This window comes from Sander lucioperca, chromosome 13 (genome assembly GCF_008315115.2).
Source record: "Sander lucioperca isolate FBNREF2018 chromosome 13, SLUC_FBN_1.2, whole genome shotgun sequence".
NCBI classification, from domain to species: Eukaryota; Metazoa; Chordata; class Actinopteri; order Perciformes; family Percidae; genus Sander; species Sander lucioperca.
The window spans coordinates 13,002,572-13,016,432 of record NC_050185.1 but is presented as its reverse complement, the minus strand read 5'-3'; the positions used below and the strand labels follow the sequence as shown (position 1 = coordinate 13,016,432).

At 40.5% G+C, this 13,861-nt stretch overlaps 1 protein-coding gene across 5 annotated transcripts; it reads right to left on the bottom strand.

Moving 5' to 3' along the window:
• Positions 1-179: 179 nt before the first annotated feature.
• Positions 180-13,755, bottom strand: LOC116064781 (MAP7 domain-containing protein 2-like). Of its 5 annotated transcripts, none has more exons than XM_031320023.2 (17): positions 13,308-13,755; positions 11,481-11,573; positions 10,936-11,022; positions 10,758-10,835; positions 10,037-10,200; positions 9,683-9,779; positions 8,934-9,023; positions 6,615-6,721; positions 6,379-6,494; positions 5,147-5,529; positions 4,903-5,050; positions 4,627-4,801; positions 4,383-4,487; positions 4,216-4,266; positions 3,967-4,006; positions 2,581-3,232; positions 180-2,475 (listed from the first exon to the last, which is right to left on the bottom strand). In XM_031320023.2, the coding sequence occupies exons 1-17, from the start codon at positions 13,342-13,344 to the stop codon at positions 2,217-2,219; spliced, it is 2,682 nt and encodes an 893-aa protein (XP_031175883.1). In that variant the 5' UTR covers positions 13,345-13,755; the 3' UTR covers positions 180-2,216. The 5 variants fall into 5 exon arrangements, with proteins under 5 accessions (XP_031175883.1, XP_031175882.1, XP_031175881.1 ...); XM_031320022.2 differs by having other exon boundaries at positions 3,967-4,003; positions 10,927-11,022; positions 13,308-13,753; XM_031320021.2 differs by having other exon boundaries at positions 10,927-11,022; positions 13,308-13,752.
• Positions 13,756-13,861: the final 106 nt, after the last annotated feature.

Below are 13,861 nucleotides of genomic sequence, written 5' to 3'. Positions count from 1 at the left end.
TTAGCAAACAACAATCTATCTGTTTGTGTGATTTCTTTCTTTGTACGTCTCATTCTCTTTCTCTGAAGTCTTCCATCTCTTTCTTCACTTCATGTTTGTGTTCCAGATATAATCGACCTTTCCCTATGTTAACTGATAACACAAACACACATAAACACACAAACAAAACACAAAATTCACAGTTGTAGATTTTATTGTTTCAGATAACAATGTTATGATCATGCTAACCATGCACAATGTCTACAATAATTACATAACTTAAAGAATTGAGCTGACTGTGATTTGTTTTGAAATATGGGTATGGACAAACTTGAATACTTTTTTTAAGTGGTTGTATATACTGTATAACTTCTTTACACTCATTTTTTGTTTCAATCTTCTTTGCAAAAGACTGTCATTTTAGTCAATGTAGAACTGCAATGTTTGAATGTGCAAATTATAGGCCTACATCAAATCCTAACTTTCAAATACTGTATGTTACGTACATATATGGCTACTTCACATAAGACAATTAAAAAAGCCTTTGTCTTTCCAGGCTATGTATTGTCTGCAGAACAATAATCTAAATGTCACTTTATAAATGGCATAATAATGTTTATAAGCTGTTGGCATAGTTGTTTTTTGCAGCATGGCAGAGATGAAGCGTTTGAAACCAAGGTTCAAGTATTACAGGTCACACGCAACAACCCCAGTGGGAAAACAGAAAAGTTACACAGCCAGAAGACTGTAAAATGATTTGCACAGAAATTCGCTAACTAATCAGTCCCTCATAAGGCATTTCTACTGAAATCACATTTAGAGACAGAAAATGAAACAAAATTGCAATTATCATTTTATGAATTGCTCAAGAAATTAAAGGAGTCCATTGGATAATTCCTACACAGGACCACACTGTACAATATAATGGAAGGAGAAAAACAGCATATTTTATAGCTACAGGGCACACTCACAAGTTGATTGTTAAGCAGACATTCCTGCCTCAGTGCAATTCAGTCTTACACATCAACAGCCAGATACCTATTGATTAGAATCTATTTATGTACTGTATGTCGAATAGATTAAAGCATCTATTAGCGCTGCGCCTTGGAAACCCTTTACATATAAGGCACACCTACAGAAAACCTTTTAAATGACATGAAGCTGCTCAGCTGTCACTATTTTCATCACAGGGAATCCATCTCATCAATGGAATCATTGAAAATATGAGCATCTTGCCAGTTAAATCAGCTTCATTAATGCAATTACTGTATTGCAGTAGAGTTCAAGTTAGCAATTAACTCTAGTCTGCAACAAACATGTAGTATAGGTCTGTGCCATCATTTGCATTGATGCCATGATTTTCTCAATGTGGGATAACATTCAAGATGATAGCTTTGGAATCATCCTCTTCACTAAACGTGCAGTTAGAAAGTCCCAGTTAAAGATTTAAAAAACATAAAGGGAATCATCTCATTGCAATTCAATATAAAATGTTAACAATCCCATGGTCCGACCACGCTGGGATAGGAAGAGTAAAGGAGCCCTGCTGAGTTTAGTTTGCCAGATAAATCCATTAAATTCAAGTCAAATCAATAATCAACACATGCATGAATAACATGGGATGAACATTTTTGAAATATTATTAAATTAGGCTATCAGGAAAATTAAATAGTCATGCCTTTTCCAGCAACACACTGAATTAGATTTAAAGGCTTAAGAGGGCATGTGGAAAGACAGAGGTACAAATGCAGTCATCAACGCTCTGAGAAGGCTTTGTTGTTACTCCTGTACTGGGACTGAACTGGGACCCCAGTGAGGAATCTGTGCAGGGAAAATTACCATACGTTAGCAATAGTGTGTTTTCTAAGTCTATAATATTTAAAACCCTGATTTTTGTCTTTTTGTCATTATTTCACGCATCCAGACAAACCTCTCCCTGACCCTTTTTCACATGTGCTCATCTTGCACACACAGACATGGTAGATAGAGTATTTGACACAGAGGCCTACTTTCAATGGTCAGTTGCTATGTGATTAGAATATAATGTGTTTTCTTTATATTGCAAGTCATGGTTTATAGTTTTTAAGTCAATCTCTATGGCTCTATTCCCATAAATGTAGTGACACGGGGGCACACACTCAAAGATGTGACATCCCGTGAGTGTGTGTGTGTGTTTAACAGAGAGAGGGAAAAGAGAGAAGGCAAGCGAGAGAGGAAGAAAAAGAGAGATTAATGGACTACTGGATGCTAAGTTTATTTGAGGATGGAGGCGACATCCCAATGAGTTTTGAGTCTGACATGGGACTAACAACACCCTCAATGAGGTTCTTGTTGCAGTCGCCTTTGTTGTCCCCAGAGGACAGTTTGGGGAAGGTGACGCTGCCTGTCAGGTCCATCAGGTCTTCAAGAGCACGGGTGTTACTCACACTGCTGTGCTGGATTTCGTTGACTGGTGAGAACTCTGGGATGGAAATCAGTTCCTCCTTTGAAGCCGGGCTGTAATGTAATAATAAAAAAAATGTAAAAAAATTCATAATATTGGTGTCCTTGAAGACCAAGTGTGTAATGCGGACAGTACTGCAGGGTTACCTGATGACTCACCTGACCTCCATGGACTGCACCTCATCAGAAGACCCTGTACCCTTCACATCTAGTGGCGCCACCTTGATGATTGGCGGTGAAAGGTGTCCCAACGGCAGGGGTGCCACGGAGGGTCTAATGACCTCCATCTGGGACCCTCCTTTAGCAGCTGTCAACACATGCAGGCTCTGCCGTTTGCTTACCTCAGCAGTTAGATGGCTTCTCTTCAAGGCGTTTACTTCACCCTTTACTGCTCCATTCATCATACCACCCTCCCTTTGGTTGACTTTAGCATCTGCTGTTGGCTTTGTCAGCTCTTTATTTATTTGGTCTTTAACATGTGCTCTGTGCTGCTTGTTTACATTAATTTCCACCTCTCTTCCCTGTTGCTTGAGGACACAGGCTTTGCCCTCTCTGGTAAGTTGGCCGCCATGCTCTTCAGTGGTGTGTTTGGTGTCTGGCCTCTTGTCAGGAACACTGCGTGTTGTTGTCACTTGATGAGTGTTGTTTTTCACTTGCAAACTCTTCTGATTGTCAATCTGTGCTGCTGCTTCTTTCTTCACCACGGCGCATTCCTGCATGTTGACTGAGACCTGCTCTTTAACCTGAAACTCAACCTTTTGGATTGCTTGCTCGTTCAACTGATCATTAGTGTGAACAGTCTTTACTTCACCTGTGGAGGATGAAAAACATCACAGTGGGCTTCACTTTACTTGGACTGTCCCGTTTACATCAAATTTATTTCATTTGTGTCGACTCATCTTGTCACACATCAACAGTTTTACTGGACAAGTTGATAGTAAATATTGCCTGAATATTGATATTGGCTCAATTGTAAAACCCAAATGAGTTGAAAATTAACACCGGACACTCCAAATAAAGTGTGAGCTCACACTGCGCGTAGCAGTCTCTGAATAAATCTTCCAAGGACGTTTTCAAAAGCAGCTAATTTGACAGTCAGCTCCCATGGCTCTGCTCTACAGTAAAAAGTGCCCTATCAGCACCAAGAGGAAAGTCCTTGGCTGCTGCTCAATACTCCATCAAATGGTTTTAATTGTATGGCCCACAGAACAAATTGCTTGGTTGATGTAGACAAGGATCATATCTGTTCATGCTTCTGAATAGCCAAAGCCAAAGCTTCAGAATTATTCCATAACAAGACAATAACAAGAATGCTGGAAAAAAATATTGGCATATGTCCCCTCTTGAGATTTCACACTCATAAAAACTCATAAAAATGTACATTACTGCTGCGCATGCTCAAATAAGATAATAAATGAATCACATGATAAACTATGCATGCCCTGTTTGCATTTTTACAGCTGCAAGGCATACAGAGAGGGGTAAAGTAAGCAGGGGCAGCAAGCAAACATAAGTCTTTGCAGAGCGACTGTATAACATACTAACCTGGTGGTGAGACGGGCTTCGTCTCCACCTGCTCCTCCTTCTGATTTAATGCAGAACAGAGACGATCAAGTCAACATTTGTGGTAATCAGGACACAAAACCATAGTATCACCAACAATAAAATTTAATAAAGATAATAACAACCGAAAGTCAGAGGTTTAATCAATTAAAGTTGAAAAATGACATAATCAGCAGGTGCTTAAAGGCAGCAGGACTACTGTACGAGAACGGGGGACGTCTCTTACAGTACCTTCAAGTCAGCTTCACCCTTCCTAGTTCTCTTCATGATCTCCTCAATTCTCTGCAAAAAAATTTTTTAACATTCAATCACTGTGTGCTTTTACCAGAATTCAGAGTTTAAAATATTCCAAGTGCAACATGCAGTCAGCAGTTTGTTCTGAGTCTGTTTAAAATAACCTTTTTCCTCAGTTGCCTCTCCTCTTCTTCTTGTTGCTTCTGCAGTTCTCTGTCTTGCCGCTGAAGCACTGTGTCGACCTGAGCCTCAACTTGGGCTTTTTCTCTCTGTTAAGACAGAGCACAATTTACACAACATGCCAAAAAATTCTCCTAAAATTCACAAGAAATTTACTAAAAATCTAAATCCACTACTTATAACAACAGGGCAAAAACAACTGCCTGGCACATTATAAAGAACTCTCACCTCTTTGTTCATCTGGGTCTGTAGCACCTGCTCCTCCTTCTTTTGTTTGTCTTCTTCTTGTTTCAACTTGTGAAGATCTTCCTCATTTTTCCCATTTTGCTTCACTTGCTGAGCCTTTGCCTCCTGCTGTCGCTGCTCCTGTGCGAGTTGCTTCCTCAGCTGCTCTTTCCTTAGTCTGATCGGCAGGTGCGTACACTTATTAAAACCATTTAAAGACTTAAACCCCACAGACTATTCAGTGCAGTCTTTAATTCATGATGTATTCAATGAACTCACCGTTCTTCTTCCTCTTGTTCCTGCTTTTTCTCTTCCAGTTCTTTCTGAGCCCGAGCCTGACGTCTACGCTCTGCCAGCAACCTGGTAGCCTCCTCTGCATTTGTTGTGCCAGCTGCTACCTTCCCTGTGGACGAGCATGGTGCTGATTCTGTCAAACACACAGAAAGACTGGTGTAAGATCAGTGCACTACTAAAACTTGATTTAGTGTAAGGTTACAAATTCCGTCATTTCTATTAAGTCCACCTTTTTTCTTGTCTCCATCCTGAGCGTTGCTCTGTGTCTTCTTCTCTGAGGAATCCACTTTGGGAGACATGTGGTCCTTTCTGTCAGGGGACTGATTTTTTTCAGATGTGTCACCTTTGAAATGCCTATCCAAGATTTCACCTTTAGAAGATCTGGGTTTAATGATTTCAGTGTTGACCACATTCTTCTCATCTTGTGAAGATGGATTTGTGCTGTTGATGTCGGCATTCTTTTTCTCTGCTTTGGATTGTTCACTGTGTTTCTCCACCTTCTTGTCTTCTGCTTTCCTATCATCAGGTGACAGGGTTGGACGATGTCTTGTAGGAGAGTTATGGTACTGAGGTGCATTGCTGGGAGACTGGGCACGCATCTTAGATGCCAGCCTGCACACAGATAGAGATGATTGGCTTAAGGGGAGACACTACAGGTAAATAGGGTAAAGATTTTAACTAATAGATAGCACCATGAAAATTCCCCAGTAATATAGATGTAAAGGCTATGAATGATATATGATCAAACCCCTCTGTAAAAACCTTCAGAATATAGATAGAAATGAAACTAGAACGTTTGGTGTATGTAAGTGCTACTGAAGTGGAGATTTCTGGCTCAGAGTATGAGAAAAAAACTCATTTTGAGAAAACAGTCTTTAAAGATGTATTGTAAAGTTTTATAGCAACATTTTGCAGGACATTACAGGTGAATAGGGTTATAAAATGTAACCAAGAGATATCACCGTGAAACTTACCCAGTTGATTACTTACATTAAGAAAATTTGTTTTTGTATTAGAAGTTTTCTGAAATTGAATTTTTAAATATGCAAATGAGGCAAATGAGCTCACTTTTGGCGAGTTTAGGAGAAATCTACAGGCGCAAATAGATAGTTAGCTAGAAGTAGATAGAAGTGTTAGTTAAGCTAACTTAAGTTAAATAAACACCTAAATGTGTATTTTGGATGTGTACTTTTCACATGTTATGGAGGCAAAATAACCAAAACCTCAAAATTGACCAGTGCATAAAAAAACTATGTCTAGCCCATAGTGTCTCCCTAAAGAATGAAATGACAAAAAATGTATGTATATATATATATATATATATATATATATATATATATATATATATATATATATATATATATATATATGTGTGTTTTTTTAAATAATGCTGTGTGAACAAGGTAATGGTCCCTGCTGACAGCCACATTTGCCCACCGTTCACCAAACAAATAATCTCACTTAGAGGTAGTAGGGGAAGCCAAGTGCCTTGTGACACTTGCGGGGGATTCCGATCTTCTCACAGGGGATCCACAACCTGGGGATGCAGTTCTTCTCTCCCCGCGCAGCCGCTCTTTCTGTAAGTAGTGTAATTTAAGACAAAAGATTGCAGTATCCATTAATGTTTGATTCTGACAGATGTTATGTTAGTATATTGTATGTCAAGGTACAGCACATGAGTATGTACGAGTTCTGACCTTAGGGGTATTGGGAGTGGACTGAGAGCCACCCTGAAGTCCAGCTCTGTTGTGATCCGCAGGGTTCAGCGAGCCGCGGAAAGGTGACCTGTGAGGGCTGCAGGGCGCTACATAATGACAAACACCATGCGTATCAAATTAAATGATGGCAAACAAGTGACAAAGGAATTTTAATACAGTTGCCAGGGGAGGGCTTGACTGGACACTGTGTGCTGCACCCAGCTGGAGCTTACAGACTCATTTTTGCAGCCAAAGTCAGTTGGCAGGTCTGTTGCATTTTAAGCCACAAGGTATAAATGTATTAGGGATTTACTGCATCCATGTTTCACTGAGTGATACGTTTTTCTTCTCTGGTTGAAGTTGTGGTAATCAGTTTTTTGTTTGGATAGAAAACCTGCAAATTTACAAAACAATAAAATATTCTCAGCATCCCAGTCAGCACTTCTGTCCTATTGGACATTCTTGTTCTGTTTCTGCCAAAAAGAGGCTATTGATTTCCCCGAATTAGATTTTGACCTGACTGAGGGTAGGATATTGAACGCGCCTTTGTCTTTCAACTGCCCGTATGACTGATGCAGCCAAGAGTCAGACATAATATGGTGTGTTGATGCCACTGTTAATCCTGAGTCTGTATGCTGCTATGCAGTGTGACACAAGCACACACATGCCAGCATAGTGGCTGCGAAAAATAATCTCGAACACAATTCCCAACATTTCTCTCTTTGCCGCTCCCAAAACAATGACAGCAAATGAAAACACACAAGGACCTTGTGCAAACTCACAATCACAAAAGCAAAGACCCAACACATCGAACACATCGAACAACACCAGAAGCTGCCTTCTTGTCATCTCTTGTAACTTCTCATCCATCTGTCACCATCTGTAAAGAGTAATCTCTGTGCAGCTCTCTCAGTGGGATAACTGTATCTCTGTCTATTTTATTTCTATTCTAGGTCATGTGCGATTAGTCTACCCCAGGGACCTGGAGTCAGCACCACTTAGCTGCTTTCATTTTGAAAGCCATGTTATCAAAACAAAAATGAAACAAATACTTCTAACTCATCTACAAACTGTGAAAATAATACTTCTAGTGTTTAAGATCATTGAGAATTTTAAGTCATTCTGATCCAGTATCCTTTAGCCTGTTTGTAATTACTGAGATGTTACTAATCTGGGGAATCTAATCCGGAGGTTGGTTTCTAGGGAAATATAAAAGAGAACTATACATACTGAACACATGTTTACGTAAAGGGGACCTATGTTGTACATTTTCAGGTTCATACTTGTATTTTGGGTTTCCACTAGAACATGTTTAATGTTAAAACACATTATTTTTCTCATACTGTCTGTCTGATTATACCTGTAGTCACCCTCGGTCTGAAACGCTTCATTTTAGCACCTGCCTCTTTAAGATGGGTTTAACCTGGGTCTTCCGCATCTGCGCTCTCAGAGTCTCTGCACCGTCATTGCAGCTGGGGAATGACAGTAACGGCACCTAAATATAGTATAGCTGTGACATCACAACCGTACGGAAGTCCTAACAGCTCTTTAAATGCACTGTTTCTGACTGTGTGCATTTCTCTGTGAGTTAAAGCATTTTGATACGTTCACAGTATTGATGTAGCATCTCGACCTGCATCATAATCCAAAAAGAAATGAAAAACCCATTTTTTACAATATGGGACCTTTAAACAAACGTGACACATAGGAATACTGGGCTGAAAAGGACAAATTAATGGAGGAAAACAATAATTATTCAGTCTATGAAATAGCTGATGCTGGTGCATTTTCTTATTGTCCTCTTTTTTCCTGCATGGTGGTCCGTTTGCTGTCATACTGCAGTTTGCCTCTACAAGAGAGGAAAGAATGAAAGTCCCTCGAGAACATTAGGAGGATAGAAATGTTTCAGCTTTTTTCTACCTGAAAATTAGGTTAGATAATAATAAGACCAGTTTGAATATATGCCAGGAAATGCTGCCGCACTGATAACATCTTCCTGTTTATTTGCACCCCTGAGGCCCGTCCCCACAGTTGTGACGGTAACTCAAAGATGAAAGCCACTGCAGCAAAGCACAACACAGCAAACATACCAAAGCCTAGAGAACATACAGATTACTTTGCAGAAGTATATTTTATCACATTTGCACAGAGGTTCAACAACAGAGTTTTTAACAAGCATGCATCAGAGGAGGAACACATTTGCGTTTGGTTTGAGTTGATATTTCAGCTCGTCAAAAGGCAAACGAACACAGACAGGGTAACTGTTGGATGAACAGGAGGGGTGATACATTTGGGAGGGCAAGGGGGGCTTAACTTTACCAGATTCGCTGACAGCAGGAAGGGGGGAGGCAATGCCATGGGAAAAGGCGGAGGCAGCAGAGAAAGGGAGTGGGGCATTCTCACTGTCACCTATAGGCAGCGGGCGGAGCAGAGCAGAGCAGACATAGCATTATGAACAGTTTATCTGAGAAATTCCTCATCCAACTGTAGAGACCTGGATGGAAGTTAACATACCAGCAGGGATGTCCTGATGTAATGGAACCAAAACAGGCATTTTGTTGTTTGTCTGATTTAAAGCCATTATGTGTAGGTTATGAAAATTTCAGACTGTGGTGACTTCCCATTTGTGATCAAAAAGGCCACTGTGGCAGACAGTCATGCGCATACATGATTTCTGTCATATTTTCACATTTCCATTATTTCAATCATCCACAGAAGTTTAAAAGGTGTGGTTTAGTGCTACAAAGACTCCAGTGCAGATATGTAACTTCATCCTATCTCTGTTGGAAAACCAGGAACACATTTCTGCTCATGCGTACTTCAGCAGCCAGGCTGTCGGCAATGATCAGGTTAAGAGAAAGGCTCTCTTTTACACACACACACACACACACACACACACACACAAACCTGTACTGTGTCATGATGTCTCACAGAAATACAGCAAAATGCAATCCTTCTGGAAAATGCAAAACTTTTCTTCCATATCCTACTACTTCTCAGTTTCAGATAATTCACGCCTTGCATCCATGCCTCTCATATCCAAAACCATCTGCAGGCTGTGTTCTTACCTGCTCCTGTAGAGCAGCCTCTGCTCCAGCGTTTGGTCCTCTGCTCCAGCTGAAGGCTTCGCTCCAGAGAGCGTTTCATCAGGGCCTCAAGTCGCTCCTAAACGCAACACAGCAGAGCTGATCTTTAATTGAACACTGTCACCTCACTTCTGCCAACCCTCTGCTGGTTTGTTTATTTGTCATTTTTACACACTGCCAGGGATAAGTCACATGAATGGATATTGTATGTATCTTGCACACACACACACACACACACACACACACACACACACACACACACACACACACAAATTAGATGCATTCTTAGACTGGACAGATATTGATTATGATTTTTTGTTTGTTTAATCAGCTGACCCTGTCCTCCTCGAGCTGGTGCCTCCTCTTCTCTCCCACTGCATTTCTGCGGAGCTCTTCTTTCTGCCTCTGCTCCTCCAGACGCCTCCAGCGTTCCTCCACTGTGCGTTCGTACTGCAGCCGAGCTCTGCGCTCCTTCTCCCTAATCAGCTGCTCTCGGGCCGCTGAAAGAGACAAGACAAATTCTGCTCCAGGTTCCATGGACAAAAAATCTGAGTTAATGGACCAATGTTGTTGCCGGTGGCTTTTTACTTTTTAGCTGGTCACGTAGAGTTCAGAATATAAACACATTGTGTATTTTTCATGTAACTACACACTTCCAAAATCTTTTAGTATTACGTGAACTTCTATGTGATTTTGTATCCGTCAATCCACACTGGAGACTATCATGAAGATATAAATCCTTGTCATCACGAGGCAACTGCAGGAGCTGCATGATTAACTGACCTACTTCTGGAAAATTCTGTGTTACTGTCACATTGTCTCAAGTGACATAGCTCATCATATCAAATATCCAGTGAACTCCACTTCTACTGGCTAGCAAAGCCCTTCCATACCCAATTAATCTGTGGAGAGAAAAAGGTCATGACAAAAAACTTTGCAGGGAAACTGCGCTGACAAATAATTTCAGCAGGAACTTACAGACATTTTAGAGTTTCTCAGTTTACAAAAATCAACCTCTTTATTTGCACTTGTGCAAAAAGAAAAGGACATCACTTACCCAGGCTTTTCTCCCTCTCCTCACGTCTCTCTTTGGCTAATCTCATCCTGTCGTCCGTCTTCATATAACCCTCCACATCTGTAAGATGAATGAAGATGTCAGAGAACAAAAAAGACAGTGGGAGCAGAGAGAAAAAAGCCATTTAATAGAATCAAACATAGATACTTACTTTGTTTACCTGCATGGTTGTTATTGATGTTAGCTGCTAAGTGTGAAGGGGATGCATGTCCATTTATTTGTGGCTTCTTGTCTGTGTTAGATGGAGCTGGGATCACCATGACAGAAGGAAAGAGAGCACACTTCTCTAAAGAGGAATAACATCAGCACCACACTAGTGACCTGCAGTGCTGCTTTGTTACCAGCAGAGGGAACCATGTCTTCAGCTCTGTTGGGGCTGCTTTGTGTTAAATGCATTGTGTTGCAAAATGTCAAGCAACCCATGCCAAGGGCAAACTGCAGCAATATGCAGGAGGGGAGGAAGCTGTCCTTGATGGGATAGTCACTCCACACATGCTGAATGCCTCTTTTGGTTATAGTTGCTGCTAATAACAGAGCAGCCCTAAAACACATTTCCCTAACATGTATGGGTCTACTCATATCATGCATTCTATAATGTTTCTTATTGTGCAATATTTATAATCATTGTCAGTGATTTTTATCCGGCTGAAACCACTTGGAAGGAAAGAGGGCATCATGTAACAAAAGCCGGAGAGTATTACTCACTAGTTTTTCCAGTTCGGGCTGGAGAGCTGCGACCATTTGTCGGAGATCTCTTGTCAGGAAGTAGAGTGATGGACGGTGGTGCCATCTTTTCACCTAACACACAAAACAAATAAAAAGATACATAGAGCATTGATCTAAACAGCAAGCTGCTATTCTCACATCACTATCACAATGGTTGTAAAAAGTCTGAATGGAGACGAGAAAGATGATTCTTTCTTCTTCTTCTTCTTCTTCTTCTTCTTATTCTTTGAAAGAAACCACAGTCACAGGCTCAATAGAGTAATATAATATAGGCACCTAAACTGGGGTAAATATTCTTAATGTGATACCTTTTTTTTTGTTTGTAGACCTACTAATATTAAGCAGATATAATTAAACAAATGTCTTATATATCAGTATAGTTAAAATAAATAAATTAAATAAATAATAATTAGATAAATATATTATGTAATATGGATATCAGTTGATAACAGTCTCCAAATAACTATATATTGAACATGCCTCTCAATCCAAGTGAACCAGAAGTAAAAAAAAAAAAAAAAAAAGTTTAATTCCACAAATTAACTGATCAATATGTGCATTGTCGGCTAAACTGCCAACAAAGTCAGTCGCTTCACTTGATCAAATGAATTACCCTGTTTCCAGTCAGGGCTTTTATTGTGAATACTGAAACCTGGCAGACAACCCTGAGGCCCTCTTAAATGTAGTTTAGCTGATATCAGACAGGAGAGCTACTTTCTCACTTGACCTAGGGTTTTATGTTATTAACTAAACATATTACTGTACACATCCATCATGCTTAACTTGTAACATTTATCATTTTCCATGCTAACATTGCATTGATTTCTTCAGTGGCCACACTGGTAGTCTACCTCAAATGAACTGGGTGTATTTAGCTTTTATGGTTTTGAGGGGAATATCGCCCATATGCTATGTCTTATAGTGCTGCAGGCATTATTCTGTAACATCCAACCTGACTGTAAAAATACAAGCTGCAGAAACAAAACAATGTTTACAAGATGCTGCTATATAGACATGAGAAAGTGAAATGAAGCAGTGAACTAATGTGACATGGGGAAAGTATTTTTCTCTTTTCTAGAATAGTATAGTCACTCATACAATTGTGTCAAATGTATGGACATGCAGGAAGATTTTCCTTCTTTTAGGGAGTGGAGGACAATGACCCAGTCTTTAACAAAGTCATCACACAATGGTTTGCTGCTCATAAAAAGTACACAGTATAATCCATGGGTCTGTCCTCCAGTGTCAGAGGCAGCAATCCGGTGTCCTCACTCTACACCCAATTGAACCCTTTTATCTGATTGAGTGACGTCATCACAAAAACACACACACACACACACACACACACACACACACACACACACACACACACACACACACACACACACACACATAGTCTGATTTAGCTTTGACGGGACCGGACACTTATTAAATCTGTAGGCCTATGAGAAAGTGTAATACATCTGTCATAATAATATGACAGAAGCAAAGCACACAAAAGAGGCACAACAGTTCTGTTTTGCTCACTTTCACTCTTAATAAAAACCATAAGGCCTGGTGATTTGGGTTCATTTGAAAGAAAATAAAAACGTGCACCTTATAGACTTGCATCATATTAAAAACAAACAGACCAGTGAGCCTTCCCGAATAAAGAAAACAGTAAAGCCCGATCATGACCGTACATCCAGCAACACATAAAGCAGTGGAAATGTCAATTGCGTCATTCATGATGCTGCTTAAAATCGCATCAACAGAGCCCGAAAGCGTGATTAAACTTAAGCCTAACAAACGTTACATCAAGCTTACCTGTTATTGCACTGGATGATGTGACTGTTTTCGCCATGGTAGATGTCACAGGCACAAAACACCCAAATGTATGAACGTGCTGTCACCCAAAACACTCTGCGGTGATGCCAATGCAGCACAGGTAGCCTATCCGTTTCCCTTCACGTCAGCAGCAATAAGCGCAGCCACAGCGGACAAAAACAACAACAACAACAACAACACACTATTCAACTAGAAGGTCATTATGAATGCTGGAGATGATAGGCAGGACAGGAGATGATAGGCAGGACAGGAGAGTCTTTTGTGGATGGATGGAGGAGAGAGATGCTTGGGCTGGAGTGGAGATGATGATGCGCACACAATCGAGTTTGTACCGACCGACCACACTGTGCGTCGCAGCGTAAGCCCGCCCTGATATCAACACATTACCGTTAGATGGGGGAGATTTCCTCTCTGCACACAGCTCAGCCAGGTCCAAACCAAATTTAGCTGGCTCTAATGCAAAGACAGGCAGAAGGACAATACGCAGAATCAGAGCGTGGTCGCCTATAGGCCGAGTTTGCACCCATTAGCCT